At 42.3% G+C, this 21,323-nt stretch overlaps 1 protein-coding gene across 1 annotated transcript; it reads right to left on the bottom strand.

Moving 5' to 3' along the window:
- Positions 1-635: 635 nt before the first annotated feature.
- Positions 636-3,041, bottom strand: LOC121281528 (volume-regulated anion channel subunit LRRC8D-like). The gene has a single exon (XM_041194476.1). It carries the CDS (start codon positions 3,039-3,041, stop codon positions 636-638), a length of 2,406 nt encoding a protein of 801 aa, XP_041050410.1.
- Positions 3,042-21,323: the final 18,282 nt, after the last annotated feature.

The raw sequence follows: 21,323 nt of genomic DNA, 5'->3' as shown, positions 1-21,323 counted from the left end.
CAACTGGTGTAAGAATGCCTCCTGTAGGGGTCTCATGTCACCCACCTTAGGTGTGAGGTTAGGACCTGAATCCTGAGTGATCCTGCAGCTGGAACATCACTGTGAAGGAGTCACCACTTTGCAGTGAATCGAGGCACCTTAATGCTAATTTAAATAATTTGAAATGTGTGGTTACAGATGGGTGCTTAATTGCAAATTATACCTCAAAAACAGACAAAACATCTTTTCTTTTTAATTTTATTAGGATTGTTGTATTTGTTCAAGTGGGTCTATCTTGCATAACTTTAAATGTTCCAGGGTGAATTTTGTTTCAGACTTTCACCAATGATTAACTAATCAATCCCAATTTGTACATTTGGTTTAATTGGGTTATACGTTATTTCATATTAGTTGCTCAATATACAGAAAAGGAAAATTCTTGACTTTTCATTCTTCATGACTTGACAAGGACAACCACACTGATCAACACATCCTGCTATAACACATACTGTGCAGCAATCTTAGCTCCATATACTTGCATTCTGAGACATTCCCAGAATTTCTAGCTGCAAATTTGGGTAAGAGGGTTCGTTTTTTTCTCTCTCTTTTTGGGTCCATGGGATTCTTTTATCTATGTTTTGATCACATTCCTTATTTTATACCAGGTGTTCCAAGTCAGAAAGTGACATTTTGTTGGGTATTATTAGCCTGACCTCGGGAGGAGGCTCGGGGTTAGCACTCATACTTATTTTGATTTGCATAGGAAGTGCCTCAAACATGTATTCATCCAATATCAGACCACTTTGTTTCAATTTGCTACACTGTGTTATCTCTACTGGGAGTTCGTCCAGTGGATTTCCTTTGAGTTCCAGTCTTGAAAGCTGGGAACATTGTTGGATCTTCCCACTAAGGGATGTGAGTAAGTTTTCGTTTAGCTTCAGAGTCTTGATCTTCTTACACTGGAACAGCTCATCTGGTAAACTCTCCAACCTATTGGAGCTTAAATCCAGGTACCTGAGATTTTTGAGGTATTTTATAGACGGGAGAATCACAACAAGGTGATTATTGCTCATGTCCAAATGTTGTAGTTTCTGCATAGTGAACATACTATTTGGCAATGTTTCAATCAGATTGTTTGATATGTTAAAGCGTTCAAGGTTGCTGATAAGACTAAAGGTATCGGGAATAGATCTGATTTTGTTGGAACTAAGATTCAAGGAGAACAGCTTGCGCAGGCGCTGCAGGTTTTCAATTTCTTCAATCGTGGTCAGCTCATTGCCCTGGAGGTTCAGCTCTTGCAGGCTGGAGAGGCCAAAAATGCCAGGTGGGATGGTCTCCAGATCACAGTTTTGTAGATCGAGGCGGGCCAGATTGAGCATACTCCCCAAATTGTGGAGCATCTCCAGCTTGTTCTTATTGTTGAGAATGGACAGCTCAACCAAGTGGGGCGCGACGTACAGCACGTTGAAGGGGACTTTCAGGAGGTTGCTGTTGATCTGAAGGATTTTCAAATAGCGAAGTTCTTTTAAAAATTCCAGTTCTAGACTTCTGTCGTCAGCATTGACGTTTCCTGTCAAGTAAAGCGCTCTCAATCTGGTCAGTTTTCCGATCCATTCAGGCACCTCCTCGTGATTCGAAAATGTGACAGACAGTGAATGTAACTGGTTGCTTAAGAAGAATAAAGCGGCCGGTTTGATGGTCACGATGCAATTTACGATTGACAGTTCCTCCAGATGGACCAGCTGGGTGACCTTGGTGCTTATGTTAATATCATTGCAAAGTTCCATCTTCAAGGCCTGTATCTCAGTAACTTCGTAGACCGCTTCAGGGATGCCTGTCAGCATGAAGAGGTGAAGTTCCAGTTGGTCCTTGCTGCCTCTGATCAGTTGCTGCCTCACCTTCACCGGCGTCCAGTCGCTGTTCAAACTTAACAGCTTCAGCTTTTTCTCACTGGTCTCAGACAGGAAGGTGGAGAAGTGTTTACAGTACAAAGGGTCGTACTGATCGATCAGATGCAACAAGAAAGCAAAATCATTCTTCACGTTGGGAATGTCGCTTAACTGGCTTTCTCGTTTCTCGAAGGAATATTGCTTGAGCGGCGTTCGGAGGACCCAGTAGATGGTGCGGATGCAAAGCAAGGCATAGATACCCACTAGGCACAGGTAGAGCAGGAGCAGCTTCCTGAGCAAGAAGGCAATGCTGAAAGTACAAATGAAAACCCCATAACCAATCACCGATTCTATGCCCGGTCGGCATATAATGTCAAACGTCACCACTTCAACAAAGACAGCAAAATAACACAAAATGATGATACACTGCAGGGTTTTTAAAAGTAGCTGCCCGACATAGAGTTTGTATATGGTGTCCTCTTGTTCCACGTGCAGCTTGAATTTCTTTACTTTCTCAAATAGGGCTTTGGCTCGCTCCCAATCCTTCTTATCCAGCAGCTTGTTCTGCCTCTGTATCACCAGGTTATTCCGAGTGAAGCCTCTGCTCGAGTCCCTGATACCAGGAGAGACAGGCTTGAACTGGGCGGGTGCGGTCTTGCGCTTCTCCTGCACCCTGACGTTGGTGTTGCTGCTGTGCTCGGTGACTGCCAGAGAGAGGACGTCGGAGGTCCAAGGTGACTCGAAACACTTCTCCAAGATAAAGATCAAATGTTCCATTTTGGAGCTCGTCTTGGGGTACCTGAACCAGAAGTTGCTGCAAACCATCAAGGCAATTGTGTGGAGCAAAATGAAGTAGGAAAAGTATTTTGGAAACCAGGGAACCGCTTGGAAATAGCATGCCCGGTTAACGAAGCGATACTGCTGGATGTCCAAGTTGGTCTTCCCCTCAGTGACAGCGTACACAGCTTCGCTATGTGAGAGTCTAATGAATTTTGGGTGAATTAGCCTGCCATCAATGTCAGTTACGTTGAGGGCATCAAAGGCATCTGCCGTGGTTGAGTTGGGTTCAACATATGAAAGGTTGCTGCGAGCAACAGTATCCTTAATTGGCAGACAAACAGTCTTGTCTTTGTATATCTGTGTGGTGCCTCCAAATACAGCGATCATTAACATCGTTAAGGCCAAATAATCCATGAAAGTATCCCACCAGGGTTTGAAGATCCGGAAGGATGGTGGGGCTTTACTGACGGAAGAAAGTTCCTCGAAGGTAAACATGCCTAAACACAGAAGAGTACAATTAGGATTAATTCTCAAATTCAGATAGGCAGATTCTCAAAGATGTATGAAGTCGACGATTGTGGAGACGGTGGCGTGGTGGTTATGTCGCTGGACTAGTATTCCAGAGATCTAGGCTAATGCTCTGAAGACATTGGTTCAAATCCATATGGGTGGAATATGACTTCAGTTAATAAATCTGGAATTGAAAGCTAGCCATCAGTGATGGTAACCATGATATTATCATCAATTATCATTGAAAAAAAAAACCAATCTGGTTCACTAATGTCTACATATGACTCCAGGTCCACAGCAATGTGGACTCAAGCCACTCAGGGATCAGCAACAGTTGCTGGCCTTGGCAGTGACACCCACATCCTGTTAAAGAATAAAGTAAAAACAAATAGTCACCATCAACTGTGGAGAAATTAGAACCTTATTATCCTGCTGTGGCTCAGTTGGGAACATTCTCTCCTCTAAGGGTCCCACTGCAGAACTTGAGCATAAAAGAGGGAGTGCTTTGGCATTGTTGGAGGTGCCATGTTAAAACCAAGGTCCAGTCCACCTCTCAGGTGGATGCAGAAGATCCCATGCCAATATTTCAAAGAAGATCAGGGGAGTCATCCCCCATGTCCTGGCCAATATTTATATCTCAACCATGCAACAAATTATCCGGTTATTGTCATGTTGCCATTTGAGGGAGTTTGCTGCCACATTCCCTACATTACTACATCCCTACATTACAGCGATGACACTTCAATTGACTGTAAAGCACTTTGACATATTTGGTGGCTGTGAAAAACACTATATAAATGCAAGTCTTTCTTTCTTAATATCTAAAAATACATTATTACAGGCTGCAAACATTGCCTGGTTAGCAGTCTTCTCAAAGACTACTACAACTAACAATAGCAACTTAAATTTATATAGTGCCCCTTAACATGGTAAAACATCCCAAGGTCCACAGAAGGGTTGCCATGCAAAATTCAACACTGAGCCACATAAACAGGTGACCTAAAGCTTGGTTAAAGAGATTGTCCTCTTTTAAGGTGCTTCTTAAAACCAGAGGTAAAGAGGTGGAGAGGTGTAGCAAGGGAATTCCAGAGCTTAGGGCCTCAGCAACTGAAGGTATGGTAACCAATGGTGGTTTGGTAAAAATCCGAGATGTGTAAGAGGCTAGATTTAGAAGAGCACAAAGATCTTGGAAGGGCTGTAAGCACTGGTGAAAGTTACAGGACTAAGGAGACAGGTGAGAGGCCATGGTGGAGTTTGACATCAAGAATGAGAATTTTAAAATCAAAGGAACAATGATAGGTTAACGAGCACACAGATGATGGGGAACTGGGATTTAGTGTGAGTTATGAGGGCAGCAGAATTTTGGATAAGTTCATGATTACATAGGGTGCAAAGTCGAAGGTCAGCCAGCAGATCATTGGAATAGTTGAGACTGGAGAGAACAAAGGTATGGATGAGGGTTTCAGCAAGAGATTGCTGAGGGAGGGGCAGAGATGGGCAATGTTACAAAGAAAATTGGTGGTCTTGGTCATGGAGAGAATATGGGGTCAGAAGCTAAGGGTCAAATAGAATACCAAGGTTGTGAATGCTTTGATTCAGTCTCAGTGTTGAGGGAGAGGGATAGTGTCAGTGACTAATGCACAGAGTTTGTGGCAGGGATGAAAGATCCCTAAAGACTTTGGTCTTTACAGATGAAATGTACAAAACCAAAATTCCACTTATTGCCTGGCAGCCAAGATGGAATGAGATAATGACATCCACCTTAGTGCATTTGTGTGATAATGAGACAGTCATTATTTTTACTCTTAGAAGAAGCAAATCTGGGTCCAAATGTTTCTCGTGCTTTTCATTATGATATGCTGAACAGTAGGCAGGAAAATTGGTCAGAACTGCTAGTCTGGTGACCTCTGTAATGAAATGTATCTGTATAGAAAGGAGCAATCTTGGCTATGATGGCTCCGTTTTCAGTTCAGATTCAAAGAATGTCCACTTGGATGATAATGTTGTCTTCATAGTGCTGTACCTTAGCTTGAGCCAACATCTTCAAGAGAGGAGGAGAAAGAATGGGGAATACTGGGAAAAATGAAAGTTCTGTCATTCACAAATCTGACTTATTTTCCCTAAACTAGCAGTTGTGCTTTAAAATTTTTAATGGTATACACTATAAGACAAGATAGCAGGTTGCTGAACTCCTCTTTATATAGATCCTTAAAGATACCATTTTTGGCAGGGCTAATTAATTAATAAAAACAAAAAAACTGCGGATGCTGGAAATCCAAAACAAAAACAGAATTACCTGGAAAAACTCAGCAGGTCTGGCAGCATCGGCGGAGAAGAAAAGAGTTGACGTTGGGTCATGAGGACTCGAAACGTCAACTCTTTTCTTCTCCGCCGATGCTGCCAGACCTGCTGAGTTTTTCCAGGTAATTCTGTTTTTGTTTCTAATTAATTAATGTTGTTTTATATATTGATTGTTTTAGAATTATTCAAGTCTGCTCCTTGTAGGTTCTTCCACCTGTCAGAAGATCATGCATAATTTCCTGGCCAAAAATATTTCCAGGTGACTTGTTTCTGACGCCTTGTTAATGTTGTTCATACACTGGCTATTGGAATTTTAACAGAAGATGCAAATTTATTTTCTTCATGTACCTTTCTGTGAATCATGTGACCATTAATTTGGATGACAATCTCCAATTCATCTAATTTCAGCATTTCAGTCTGAAGTGTTGCTAACACTTGTGATTCATCTTGTGAATGTATTTTGGTTAATTCTTTCATGGAATTTGGGAATCACTGGCAAGGCCAGTATTTGTTGCTCATCCTCAACTGCCCTTGAGCTGAGTAGCTTGAGAACAATGAAGAGTCAACCACATTGCACATGACCAGGTTTCTTTCCCTAAGGACATTACTGAACCAGATGAATTTTTTACAACAATCACTGATAGTTGTCATGATCACTGTTACTGAGACTAGCTTTATCTTCCAGATTTATTAATTGAATTTAAATTCCACCAGCTGCTGTGGTAGGATTTGAACCCATGTCCCCAGAATATTAGACTAGACTTCTGGCTCACCAGTCCAGTGACATTAGCACTATGCTGCCATCTCCCGACTTATACTGTAATGTTTCCACAATATGTTTAATCCTCACAGTTACCCAAATAATTACCTTTTACCTGTGAATCTAGACTGCTTACCATTTATGGGAGGTTTGAGAGTTTTCACCTGCTGCAGAACTGGAGTTTCCAGAGTAACTGGACAGTGATCGGATGTAGGAATGCTATCCTTCTGAACCCAGAGATAGTAGGGACCACTCGTGACCACCAAACCGTCATCTCTGCCAGGATTAATTGACCCTACATAATTGGTGGTGTTTGTTAGCTTATTGAGACACTCTCCTCCAAAAAGGAAGCTAGGTGTCAATCAAAAATTTTAAAATTGGAAGTATTAGAATTTTTTGTAGGTAAGGTTACAAAAGGTTACAGAACCAAAGTGGATAGATGGAGTTAAGATACAGATCTTTCATAATCTAATTGAACAATGGAACAAGCTCAAGATGCTGAATAACTTACTCCTGTTCCTGTGAGACCATAACAGATATTATAAAACATTTCAGCTGGAAGAAAGAGAATTTATTTCTTTAACTTAATTCCTGGGTTCAATGTCCTTTCACCTGCATGGGCTTGGCTTAATGACACAATCTGAATCACTTGACTAGATTACAGAACTTTTAAGTATCCATGACTATATATATATATATATATAGCTTTCTTGCAGACTATGGCACTGAAGTTCTGAACTGCGATTGTTTAAATCTCATATTTAATTATCCTAATTTTCCATTAGTGCTTATGGTTCAACAGTAGAGCTCGCCTATTACATCTAGTTACACTTCAGTTTTTCCATTTCTCATCTGATGAATAGTATTATTCCACTTAACACAATTCATTTATACTGAATCTGTTAAATAAAGATTCTTTGTAAGTTTTGGATTAGTAAAAATATAAACATTTCACATCTATTATCAATAATGATGATATATAATAAAGGGAAACATTTAAGGTGAATAGCCTCGTCTGCTGATGAAACTTCTTATCTGAGTATGGTTTCATAAATTGATGAGTAGATAAATACTAAACTCTGAAACAGTGTCATTAAAACAAATATTTATCAGTACATTTATTGTACCCTGAGGCATAATTTACCTTCTTGTCTGTGTCTCTACTTTTAAAAAACTTTGCTGTTCTCACCTGAAGGCTAAATCTTGCAGAAGTACAGTTGTTGGGTGTCTGCAGCCTTTTAACAGGTGAATGTTGGTAGTTTATTTGACTATGGCAGCATCACATTGCATCAGATCTTCATTTTGTCCAACAACCAAGCCTGGCCAGCATTGACCCAGTTCAATGCAAATAAAAGTTGGATGTTGATTTGTATCAGAGTTCTTTTTAACTGTTGTAAGATACTTTTGTCCTCTACTTTTCTGTGTTGGTAACTAGGTGCCCTCCTCTTCCTACCCAAATGACTGTAAAGCATCCTTCTTTATGAAGGGCATTTTAGTAAGTGCTATTACACTATTGAAGAACAGGGTGGGTCAGCAGCTCTCTAAAGAACTCTGCCACTGATCAGAGAACTCACAATAGGTTCTAAGACTTATTGTGTTTAGAATGTCTTTTATGATGTGAACATAAGAATTAGGAAGAAAAGTAGGCCATTTGGTTCCTCAAACTTGCTCTGCTTTTCAATGAGATCATGGCTGACTTGATTGTGGCCTTCACTCCACTTTCCTGCCTATTCCCCATAACCCATGACTCCCTAGTAGTTCAAAAACCTGTCTAAACTCAGTCTGAGCTGAGTTAACCAGAGCTCTGAATGTTTGTGTTCTTTCCTGCTTCTGTAGTTATTGACAAGGGTACAAGCCTGTCTATTGCTGTTTATTCCTGACCTGCCTGGACTAGCACAAATTATGACCAAGAGGACATGTGAGAGAGAAACCAGTTTTTCCATCTTCAACCTTAGTGCTTTTAACCAGCCATAAGAGATTTACTGCCTATTAATGTCTCTCCCACCGGAAGTGCCTAACTTCTACACAGTTCACAGACGTCTTCTCACCAATGTGGCTGACCAGAAACTTGGTGGCGAACCTCCACCACCACTGCGTGGTACCAACCTACCTTCAAAAGTCATACAACTCCACATTCACAGAAACTGAAGAAAGACCAATTCATTGGAGATAAAATTACAGGGACAATATTCATTAAGAACAATTCCTTTTCATCTTTCATTCTCCTTTCACGATAAGAAAGAATGTGCAGGGTCACTGGGAGAAGGCAGGGGAATGGCACAAGTGAATTGCCCATTCCGAGAGCTGGCAGGGACACGATGGGCTATTTGGCCTCCGTCTATACTGTAACAATTCTGTTATCTTTCCCCCATATCAATGTTTTGTGCAATTTGGAATATTATAACAACATTATAGTTGAATCTGATAGATGTTGCTAATTTTCCTGTGTTTTTGAAGACGTTGATGCAGTGCAGATGGAGTGCAATTCCATAAGTGTCAGATGCCTTCCGCTAACTCACCCAAATGTGCACTATTCAAGTGTTGGCTTAGATGGTATCAGCAAGCTTTTGAACTATGAAGAATGTTAATGTTCTCTGATTCTGGCTTAAGTTGATGGTCACACACATGCAGTTTCCCAATAGGGGTCACTAGAGAATGAACAATGTTTTCCCCCCTCTCTGATCCAATGACTTTGAAGCCAACTGTAGTATGCCAACAGCACTTCCATGGCTGAAATCAGTAAATCAACCTCTTAGTGCTTGAACCAGGGATCTCTGTTTTATTGCACACTAAGTGATGTACTCACATTTATTGAGAGAGAACGGAGGCTCAGCTAACACCAATGAGCAGCACTGTAGTTAACAGACACATTCTCAGCAAAGACCCATGGAGTATTCTTGTCACTGATACAGTAACACACTCTCAAATCCAGCAGCTTTGATTGAGGTAGGTTCAAGAGACTATATGGAAAATAGGATGTTCAGAAAGAGGCTGTCTTAGGAGAGCTGGACCATGAAGGGATAAATTTCAATGGGCTTTTCTTACCCTTGACTTCCATGTTCTGTTAAGGTACTGCATGTGTGTACTGGTGGAAAGAAGATCATTGGGCTGGAAATTGTAAAGAACCCCTTGGGCTGTATGACTCACATTGAATTGTTAGGAAATAGATTTAGTTTAAGTAAGTTATATATGTATTTGTGGGTGTTAGGAATGAGGTTAGCTTTAATGTTTAGGTTTGATTTGTATTTCTGTATCTGTGTGTTAAGAAAGGTCAAATTGAGTTTTGGTTCACTTTAAAAGGTGCTTACATTTCTAATAAGAGCTTTACGACTAAGCTAAGTTAAACAAACAAGGATAGTAAAAACACAGTGCTGTTGCCCAGCAACAAGGGTCCAGAGAGACTGGTCCCTCCCACAGACACACACAGAAGAAGAAAAACAGCAGTTTGGTTTGGAAGCTTTTGGAGTTCAGCTGGTTTTGAAGGTAGCTGCCAGAGAAGCAGCCTAGAAGGAGCAGATAACCAGTCCCAAGCTAAAGACCCCAAAATCCAGGGAAGTGGAACAGGGGAAAGTACCAAGCAGACCCTCTAGTCAAAGGAAGGAGAGGAACCTTGAAAAAGTCCAGTCAATGAAGTCAAGAGTGAGGGGCAGAAAGAATGGCACAAAACTTCAGATTTAGAGACAAAAGCTGAAGAAAGCAGATTTAAAGCGAGAACAGCTTGCAAGAGGCAAAAAGTCCAAAGAGACGGCTGGCTGAAGGGCTGTAACTCTGCTATGGGCATGTGAAGCAGTGGTACTGTTGATGGCTGAATTAGTGACAGAGTGTGGAAGATAGCTTGAATGCATGTGGTGACCCAGGGAAGGGGAACATCAGAAGGAGAGTTCAAAATCCTGGAGGTGAACCCTTGCGGAAGGCATCTGTGAGAAAGCATTGGTTTGGGAGAAGATTCCAAAGCATGTTCTTGGAGAGTGATGATTGGAAACTCTTGTGTGAAAGACAGAGTTCAATGAGATTGGTTGGTGTGACGAGTGTCTGGGGGGAGTTGAGGATAGATCTATAGCACCTGGTTGAGGTGGCATCTGTCACTTGGTTTCAGAGTGTGGTGTGTCTGACCACAGGGTGCCATAGATTTACATGGACTGTGTACTTATTGTGAACATTAGAGTATAAGATAGCTTTTGTAACTTGTGTTATCCTTACAAATCTGTATATATCTGTAAAGATACAGTTGTGGGTGAAGGAGTATTGTAATATAGTTAATCTTTTCTTGTTTAATAAATGTTTTACGCCTTTCTTAAAAATTAATTAGCTGACTCCAGTAACTCTGTTCAGTAGCTCCTCTCTATGCATTTAAACAAACAAATAAAACTTAGGATCTATCAAGCTGGGTTCCACCCTGGGATCAGGCTTGTCCAGGAGTAATCTCAGCTGTGATCATAACAGAATGTTTACAGTAGATATTACATGTATCATAATTGTATTGAAGCACCTCAGAGTGCAACATGATCTATGTAGAAAATTTGAATATTATTGCACTTTCTGTAATGACCATATTGAAGTGTTTGTAATGTTCTTTTAGATATTTTACAAATAACGTATATTTTTCAAAAAAAAAACCAGATAATTAGGTGAAACAGCCTTTGTTTCTGTCCTAGATACCAATATGGGCTACTCCATCTGTCTCTTGTTTTAGGCTTGGGTTGGGTTTGGTGTCATTGCTGTCCAGATCTGGCATTAAATTTCTTATCATTGACCAATCATGCATTTGATGCCTCAGTCCTTCTGAATTCTCAAGACTAATTTGAGACTTTCATTATTCCTAGGTAGTTTATTGGCTCTGCAGATCAACTGAAAAGCTTCTTATATTTTATCTGTACCACTATAGCACTTCTAATTATTATGAAACCAGTTGATGTTACTCCTGGACAAGTCAGATCCCAAGGTGGGACCCGGCTTGATAGATCCTAACTTTATTTTTTGTTTAGAAATGTGGAGGGTGGCTACTGAACAGTCACAAGAGTCAGCTGATTAATGAACTTTTAACAAAATAATAAAACATTTAACAAGAAAAGATGAATTATATTACAATACTCATTGATCCACAGCTATACCTTTACAGATGTATATAGATTCATAAGGATAACGCAAGTAACAAAAACTATCTTATACTCTAATATTCACAGTAAGTACATAATCCACGTAAATCAATAGGTGACCTGTGGTCAGACATGCCACACTCTGAAACCAAGTGAAAGATGCCACCCCAAACGGATGGTATGGATCTCTTATCAACTCCCCCCAGATGATTGTCACACTGCGAGCCAACTGGTCTCATGGAATTCCGCATTTCAAACTAGGGTTTCCAATCTCCACTCTCGAAGAACTCGCTTTGCAATCTTCTCCCAAATGTCACTTTCTCTCAGACTTCCTCCATAAGGGGCCACCTCCAGGGTTTCGATTTCTCTACACAAATTCAAATACAACTTACTTAAACTGTCGCATCTGTTCTGATGATGCCGCTTTTAGAAACAGTTCCTCTGACATGTCTTCCTTCTTCATTAACCGAGGTTTTCCACCCACAGTGGTTGACAGGGCCCTCAACCGTGTCCGGCCCATTTCCCGTGCATCTGCCCTCATACCTTCCTCTCCCTCCCAGGACCATGATAGGGTCCCCCTTGTCCTCACTTATCACCCCACCAGCCTCCACATTCAAAGGATCATCCTCCACCATTTCCGCCAACTCCAGCATAATGCCACCACCAAACAAATCTTCCCTTCACCCACCCACCCCCCCCACCCCCCCCCGGTGGCATTCTGCAGAGATCGTTCCCTCCTGGACACCCTGGTCCACTCCTCCATCACCCCCTACACCTGAACCCCCTCCTATGGCACCTTCCCATGCAAACGCAGAAGGTGCAACACCTGCCCCTTTACTTCCCCTCTCCTCACTGTCCAAGGGCCCAAACACTCCTTTCAAGTGAAGCAGCATTTCACTTGCACTTCCCTCAATTTAGTCTATTGCATTTACTGCTCCCAATGCGGTTTCCTCTACATTGGAGAGACCAAACGCAGACTGGGTGACCGCTTAGCAGAACACGTTCGGTCTGTCCGCAAGCATGACCCAGACCTCCTTGTCGCTTGCCATTTCAATACTCCACCCTGCTTTCATGCCCACATGTCCATCCTTGGCCTGCTGCATTATTCCAGTGAAGCTCAATGCAAACTGGAGGAACAGCACCTTATCTTCCGACTAGGCACTTTACACCCTTCCGGACTGAATATTGAGTTCAGCAATTTTAGATCATGAACTTTCTCCTCCATCCCCACCCCCTTTCCAATCCCCCTTTTTTCCAACAACTTATATAGATTTTTCTTTTCCCACCTATTTCCATTATTTTTAAATGTATTTCCATTCATTGTTTTATCCCTACCTCTTAGCCTATTTCGATCCCTTCCCCCTGCCCCACCTCCACTAGGGCTATCTTTACCTTGCTCATCCTGCTTTCTACCCTTAAGGTCACCTATTATCACATTCCTTAGATAATATCACCACCTTCAACACCTCTTTGTCCTTTTGTATATGACATCTTTTGGCTATCTCCACCTATCACTGGCCCTCTATCCTGCTCGACCTGTCCCACAACCCCCCACCCTTAAACCAGCTTATATTTCACCTCTTTTCTATTTTTCCTTAGTTCTGTTGAAAAGTCATACGGACTCGAAACATTAACTATGTTCCTCTCCGCAAATGCTGCCAGACCTGCTGAGTTTTTCCAGGTATTTTTGTTTTTGTTTTACTTAAACTGTATCTAGTTCCCCTAACACAACAATTTTGACATAAATGGTAACATTATTGCCAGCTAGAATATACTTATTACATTGATATTCTGGTTTATTTCCAAAATACTAAAAAGTATAAAATTAAAAAAGTGATAGACCCAGTCATGACTTAATTGAGAGGACACAATAGGTTAGACACTGGTCTTTTACCACAGGAACCTAGGTGCTTTGGCTGTTGGCTGTTTTGGGTAATCTCAATCCAGTTCCTTAAAACTAGGAGCCTACAGCATGAAGTGACACTTAATTCGACACTGAATTAGCAATGTGACTAAGACTGACTTAAGGAAGGTCAATTGGGAAATGGCAAAAAATTTCACAGTGGTGCAGAAGGGGAGAGAGATACTGAGAACACAGGACAGACTAGAGTGTGGTTTACATCTGTGTACATTGTAAAAAGATGCTGACAAATCAGTAAATTACTCATGGGAGGTATGAAGAGTCAAGAATTCTCATATTCATACCTCCAGTGAACAAAAGGAAACATCCAGACTAGTATTACTAAACGTTACTGCATTCAAGACATTTAATTTTTAGTTTTAGTATTTAGTTTTAATGACTATATGAAGTGTTAATCTATAAGACAAGTTTGAATTGCCATTCGCAATCGACGTTTACAGTCAGTCAATCTTTGGGTTTCAGGGATTCTCTGGGCTGCTTGTGGTAAAGGAGGATAAAGAGACAGGAAAAGGTCCTTTTTCACAATGGTCAGTAAGGTTTCTTCATGGGCTAGCCAAAGGGTGACATGAAAGGTGTTCATGATCATTTTTATGATCTGGAGTTTTCTGTCCTGAAACCCAAGGAGAACAGTGTGGGTGGGAGATGGAAGCAAAAGAATTGGTGAAAGAAGGGATCATAGAGGATATACAAATATGAAAAATGGTCTATTACTAAATACTATCAAGTCAGCATTAATTCTTCAGGCCACTAAGGATTTGAAATCTTGACTTTGGCCTGAATTTTTCAGTCGGTGGGCGGGCTCGGCAGGGGTGGTCACGGAGCTGACCGCTGCCCGAGATTGGCTCCGTGCTATTTTTACCCGGGTGGGCTAATTAAGGCCTGCCCAGCGTAAGATGCGAGCGGAGCGCTACCTGTCCGGGCGGGGTGGGGGGTGGGGTGGGTGGGAGAGTCAGGGCCAGCGCTCTTTCATGCAAAAGAGCGCTTCAATCTCCCTGAGGCAGGGAGCTGCCTCAGGGAGATTGAAGCGCTATTGAAATAAATTAATAAATGGCAAAAAAATTTAATTAAACATGTCCCCTCATGTGACTGTGTCACATGAGATGGGACATGTTTTTATATTTCAGAAAACTTTTAAATTTGATTTGATGAAAGCTTTAGGAAACATCATTCCGCTCGTGGATGAGGTTTCCTAAAAAACGTGAAGGCTGCTTGGCCTTTTCGCCTGCCCGCCAACCTTAAGGCTGGACAGGCAGCATAAACAATTACATTAATTAATTTGTTAAAGGCCTTAACAGGCCTATCAGTTATCGGCGTGCATGCAGCCGACTCTGGTGCGTGCCCACCCGCCGAATGAAACATCGCGAGACAGCTTGATGTCCCATGCCCGACGCCATCGCGAATTATTTTACGTGCCAGCATGTTGGGCTCGTCCCCGCACACCAACTGAAAAATTGAGATTCCTTAAAATGACACAAATATAATGAGGAACACACCAATTGTGAAAATCAAAATAAACACATACTCTTGTTTCTTCATGTATAACAGTATAATTTTAATACAAAAATGCGATTTGAGCAGTTAAAACACTTCAAACAAGAGATACAGTCCGGTAGTCTAACACTATTTCAGATAACAAAATGAAATGATTAATCTTTGCAAAATCTGATTTGGGCAGCATTATGTCAGAATACTCATGGAATCAGGTGATCAATTCTTTTTTCTCATTTGTCAATCTCCCTAATGAGGTCAGAACTTGAGGCAGCAATGTTCCTGTATAAATACAAGTATTGTCTACATTGTGTAGTAAAGGGTCAAACCTGAACCTTCTTGAGTTAGCTTGGTTTCACTTTGAGCAACGTCATTGATAACTGTATCTAACTTTTCTTTAATGACAAAAGACACCTGCTTCTTTAACAATGAAATTATCGTTGCTGTTGTGGGATTTATCAAACTAACCTTCAATGAAACCTCCCAATTGTGGCAGTACTAATTCTTCAGCTGTTGCTATTTAATCTGATTTTCTTGCCCCTTTTCCATATCCAATTATATTAGTAGCCCTTGGTATGGAAATAATCTAATTTATCATTTTGTTCTTCCTGTGATAATTCAAAGTCTATGCCTTCTTGTTGTCAATTTGCCAGCAAGTGGAAACATGTATTATGTACCCTCTGAAAATCCTTCATAAGGCCAGAGTTTGCAAAAATGGTAAAAGGACAGAGTTAAAGGCTCCGTATCTGAATGCATGCAACATTTGTAACAAAATGGATGAATTGTTAGCACAGATAGAAATAAATATGTATGACCTGATTGCCATTGCAGAGGCTGTTTGCAAGGTGACCAAGACTGGGACCTGAATATTGAAGAGTATTTGACATTTTCAAAAGACAGGTAACTAGGAAAAGGTGGTGGCATAGTTCTGTTGATTAAGAATGCCATTAGTACAGTAGAGAGATTACCTTGGCTTGGAAGAGCAAGATGTAGGAACAATTTGGGTACAGACAATAGGGAAGGTAAGAGATCACTTGTGGGGGTAATTTATAGACACCCTAACAGTAGTTACACTGTAGGACAGAGTACACAGGAAAAAAATAAATGGGTGTGTATGATTATTGCATTTACCGCAATAATCATGGCTGACTTTAATTTCCATGTAGATTGGGTGAATCAGATTGGCAAAGGTAGCCAGGAAAATGAGTTCATCGAGTGTATTCAGGACAATTTCTTAGAGCAGTATATTTTAGAGCCAACCAGGGAGTAGGCTATCCTGGACCTGGTAATGAATAATGAGACAAGATTAATCAATAACCTCATGGTAAAGGAACCTCTAGGCAACTGTGATCATAGCATGATAGAATTTCACATTCAGTTTGAAGGGGAGAAGTGTGGGTCTAAGATTAGTGTTTTAAACCTAAAAAAGGTAAATATATGGGCTTAGGGCAGAGCTGGCTAATGTAACCTGGGAAACTAGATTAAAGCATAGGACAGTAGAGATGCAGTGGCAGACTTTTAAGGATATATTTAATAACTCTCAGCAAAGATTTATCCCAGTGAGTAAGAAAGATTATTGGTAGGTCAGAAGACAGATTTTAAGAACCAGCAAAGAACGACTTTAAGAAAAAAGGGGAGTATGAGAGAAAGCTAGCTAGTAATATAAAAAAACAGATAGCAAGCGTTTCTACAAGTATTTAAATAGGAAAGAGTAACTAAAGCTGGTGCTAGTCCTCTAGAGGGTGAGTCTGGGGAATTGATAACGGACAAGGAAATGGCAGAGATGTTGAACAGGTATTTTGTGGGAAAAACAAAAAAACTGCAAATGCTGGAAATCCAAAACAAAAACAGAATTACCTGGAAAAACTCAGCAGGTCTGGCAGCATCGGCAGAGAGGAAAAGAGTTGACGTTTTGAGTCCTCATGACCCTTCAACAGAACTAGGTGAATCCAAGGAAGGGGTGAAATATAAGCTGGTTTAAGGTGTGTGGTGGGGGGGGGGGGGGGTGGTGTTTGGGTGGGGGGAGAGAAGTGGAGGGGGGTGGTGTGGTTGTAGAGACAAACAAGCAGTGATAGAAGCAGATCATCAAAAGATGTCACAGACAACAGAACATATAGATGTTAAAGTTGGTGATATTATCTAAACGAATGTGCTAATTAAGAATGGATGGTAGGGCACTCAAGGTATAGCTCTAGAGGGGGTGGGGGGAGCATAAAAGATTTAAAAATATTTTTAAATAATGGAAATAGGTGGGAAAAGAAAAATCTATATAATTTATTGGAAAAAACAAAAGGAAGAGGGAAGAAACAGAAAGGGGGTGGGGATGGAGGAGGAAGCTCACAACCTAAAGTTGTTGAATTCAATATTCAGTCCACAAGGCTGTAAAATGCCTAGTCGGAAGATGAGGTGTTGTTCCTCCAGTTTGTGTTGGGCTTCATTGGAACAATGCAGCAAGCCAAGGACAGACATGTGGGCAAGAGAGCAGGGTGGAGTGTTAAAATGGCAAGCGACAGGGAGGTTTGGGTCACTCTTGCGGACAGACCGCAGGTGTTCTGCAAAGCGGTCGCCCAGTTTACGTTTGGTCTCTCCAATGTAGAGGAGACCACATTGGGAGCAACGAATGCAGTAGACTAAGTTGGGGGAAATACAAGTGAAATGCTGCTTCACTTGAAAGGAGTGTTTGGGCCCTTGGATGGTGAGGAGAGAGGAAGTGAAGAGGCAGGTGTTACATCTTTTGTGTGGGCATGGGGTGGTGCCATAGGAGGGGGGTTGAGGAGTAGGGGGTGATGGAGGAGTGGACAAGGGTGTCCCAGAGGGAACGATCCCTACGGAATGCTGACAGAGGGGGGTGAAGGGAAGATGTGTTTGGTGGTGGCATCATGCTGGAGTTGGCGGAAATGGCAGAGGATGATCCTTTGAATGCGGAGGCTGGTGGGGTGATAAGTGACAAGGGAGACCCTATCATGTTTCTGGGAGGGAGGAGAAGGCGTGAGGGCGGATGCGTGGGAGATGGGCCGGACACGGTTGAGGGCCCTGTCAACGACCGTGGGTGGAAATCTTCGGTTAAGGAAGAAGGAGGACATGTCAGAGGAACTGTTTCTGAAGGTAGTATCGTCGGAACAGATGCGACGGAGGCGAAGAAACTGGGAGAATGGGATGGAGTCCTTACAGGAAGCGGGGTGTGAGGAGCTGTAGTCGAGGTAGCTGTGGGAGTCAGTAGGTTTGTAATGGATATTGGTGGACAGTCTATCACCAGAGATTGAGACAGAGAGGTCAAGGAAGGGAAGTGAAGTGTCAGAGATGGACTATGTGAAAATGATGGAGGGGTGGAGATTGGAAGCAAAATTAATAAATTTTTCCAAGTCCCGACGAGAGCATGAAGCAGCACCGAAGTAATCATCGATGTACCGGAGAAAGAGTTGTGGAAGGGGGCCGGAGTAGGACTGGAACAAGGAATATTCCACATACCCCATAAAGAGACAGGCATAGCTGGGGCCCATGCGGGTACCCATAGCCACACCTTTTACTTGGAGGAAGTGAGAGGAGATGAAGGAGAAATTGTTCAGCGTGAGAACAAGTTCAGCCAGACGGAGGAGAGTAGTGGTGGATGGGGATTGTTCGGGCCTCTGTTCGAGGAAGAAGCTAAGGGCCCTCAGACCATCCTGGTGGGGGATGGAGGTGTAGAGGGATTGGACGTCCATGGTGAAGGGGAAGCGCTTGGGGCCAGGGAACTGGAAATTGTTGATGTGACATAAGGTGTCAGAGGAATCACGGATGTAGGTGGGAAGGGACTGGACAAGGGGAGAGGGAAGGGAGTCAAGATAATGAGAAATGCGTTCTGTGGGGCAGGAGCAAGCTGACACGATCGGTCTACCGGGACAGTTCTGTTTGTGGATTTTGGGTAGGAGGTAGAAGCGGGCCGTCCGAGGTTGGGCGACTATCAGGTTGGAAGCTGTGGGAGGAAGATCCCCAGAGGAGATGAGGTCAGTGACAGTCCTGGAAACAATGGCTTGATGTTCAGTGGTGGGGTCATGGTCCAGGGAGAGGTAGGAGGAAGTGTCTGCGAGTTGACGCTCACCCTCCGTGAGCTAGAGGTCAGTGCGCCAGACAACAACAGCACCACCCTTGTCAGCGGGTTTGATGACAATGTCAGGGTTGGACCTGAGAGAATGGAGTGCAGTAAGTTCAGAGAGAGAGATTAGAATGGGTGAGAGGAGCAGAGAAATTGAGACGACTAATTTCGCGCTGACAGTTCTCAATGAAAAGATCAAGAGAAGGTAAGAATCCAGAGGGAGGGGTCCAGGTGGAGGGAGAAGATTGGAGGTGGGTGAAAGGATCCGTTGAATGGGGAGAGGACTCCTGCCCAAAGAAGTGAGCCCGGAGACGAAGACGGCGGAAGAAGAGTTCAGCATCATGCCGAACCCGAAATTCATTGAGGTGAGGGCGTAAGGGTATGAAACTAAGTCCTTTGCTGAGCACTGAACGTTCAGCATCAGAGAGGGGAAGGTCAGGGGGTATAGTGAATACACGGCTGGGGCTTGGATTGGAAGATGGGGTGGGGACGGAGGGACAAGCAGGGGTGGAGGGTCCTAGATGGGTGTTGGTGTCGATGAGTTGTTGGAGCTTCCTTAACACTTGAGAGAAAGAGAAAAAGTTTCTTGTTGAGGCGTCGGATGAGATGAAGAATAAAATGAAACTGGGGGCACGCGCAGCTTTGAAAAAGGGTACGGCGGTGCTGCTGGAGGGAGAGGTCGAGTGTGTTCATATGGCGGCGCATGGCACTGAGTGTGGATCTCAGAATGTGACGGGAACAGCAGTCCGAGAAACGTAATCCTGGGCGAGTTCGAAACGAGGGGTGGAATTTCAGTTGAAATCCACGTGGGGTAAGTCGGAGATGGAGACAGTCACTGAGAAAGGAGATATGGCTGTGAAAGCGGTTTTTAGTAAACATCTTGTCGAACACCAGGAGAGAAATGGAAAGCAATGAAAGTGAGCAAGGCAAAAGAGAGATACGGAAATCTTGTCGCAGAGACGAACAAAACTTCTTCAAGGAAGGCATTTCTTGAAGAGCAGTAGCAGTCAATTAAACACAGAGATAAAAACAAAAAAACTGCGGATGCTGGAAATCCAAAACAAAAACAGAATTACCTGGAAAAACTCAGCAGGTCTGGCAGCATCGGCGGAGAAGAAAAGAGTTAACGTTTCGAGTCCTCATGACCCTTCAACAGAACTAGGTGAATCCAAGGAAGGGGTGAAATATAAGCTGGTTTAAGGTGTGTGTGTATGTGTGTTGGGGTGGGGGGGGGGGGTATGGGGTATTTTGTGGTCTATCTTCACTACAAGACTTAGAAAACTTCCCAAAGATATTTGAAAATCAAGAGGGGAAAGGGAGGGAGAAATTTAAAACAATTGCCATTACCAGGGAAAGGGTGCTGGGAAAACAATTAAGCCTAAAGGCTGACAAGTCCTCAGGACCAGATGACCTGCATCCTAGGGCCTTAAAAGAAATGGCTGCAGAGATAGTAGAGGCATTGGTTACAATCTTCCAAAATTCCTTAAATTCTGGAAGGGTCCCAGCGAGTTAAAAATAGCAAATGTAACACCTTTGTTCAAGAAAGGAGGGAATCAGAAAGCAGGAAATTATAGGCCAGTTATCCTGATATCTATCATAGGAGAATTGCTAGAATCCATTATTGAGGAGGTTATGGCAGGATACTTAGAAAATCATAATGTAATCCGGCAGAGTTAACATGTTTTTTGCAAGGGAAATAGTCTTTTATTATTCATTTTTTTGACGTAATAAGCAAGGTAGATAAAGGGAACCTATAGATATGGTGTACTTGGGATTTCCAAAAGGCATTTGATAAGGTGCTACATTAAAGGTAAGAGCACATGGGGTAAGGCGTCACATAGATAAAGGATTGGTTAGTTTACAGGAAGCAGAAAGTAGGGATAAATGGGTCTTTTTCAGACTGGCAAGCTGTAACTAGTGGAGTGGCACAGGGATGAGTGCTGGGGCCTCAACTATTTCCAATCTTTATCAATAACTTGTATGAAGGGAGCATATGTATGTTAGCTAAATTTGCATATGACACCAATTTAGATAGGAAAGTCAAGAGGAAATAGAGAGTCAGCAAAGGGATATAGATAGGTTGAGTGAGTGGACAAAAATTTAGCAGATGGAGTACAATGTGGGAAAATGTGAACTTGTCCACTTTGGTAGGAAGAATAGAAACACAGTATACCATTAAGTAGAGAGAGATTTCAGAACCTGGTGGTACAGAGGGATTTGAGTGTCCGGTACATGAATCTCAAAATTAGTATGCAGGTGCAGCAAGTGATTAAGAAGGCAAATGGAATGTTGGTGCTTATTGCAAGGGGAATAGGTTTTAAAAGTAGAGAAATTTTACTGCAGCTGTACAGGGCCTTGGTAAGACCACATCTGGAGTACTGTGTACAGTTTTGGTCTCCTTATTTGAAAAAGGATATAATTGCATTGGAAGCAGTTCAGAGTAAGTTCACTCAACTTATTCCTGGGATGAAGGACTTATCTTCTGAAGAAAGGTTGAACAGATTAGGCCTATAGTCATTGGAAGTTT

Source organism: Carcharodon carcharias, chromosome 8 (assembly GCF_017639515.1).
Source record: "Carcharodon carcharias isolate sCarCar2 chromosome 8, sCarCar2.pri, whole genome shotgun sequence".
Taxonomy (NCBI): domain Eukaryota; kingdom Metazoa; phylum Chordata; class Chondrichthyes; order Lamniformes; family Lamnidae; genus Carcharodon; species Carcharodon carcharias.
Note: the sequence above shows the minus strand (reverse complement) of the source record. Positions and strands in the feature narration are given on the sequence as shown.

Bases quoted from the DNA above. Each gene is read 5' to 3' on its own strand.
- LOC121281528 (XM_041194476.1), bottom strand. From the start codon at position 3,041: ATGTTAATGATCGCTGTATTTGGAGGCACCACACAGATATACAAAGAC.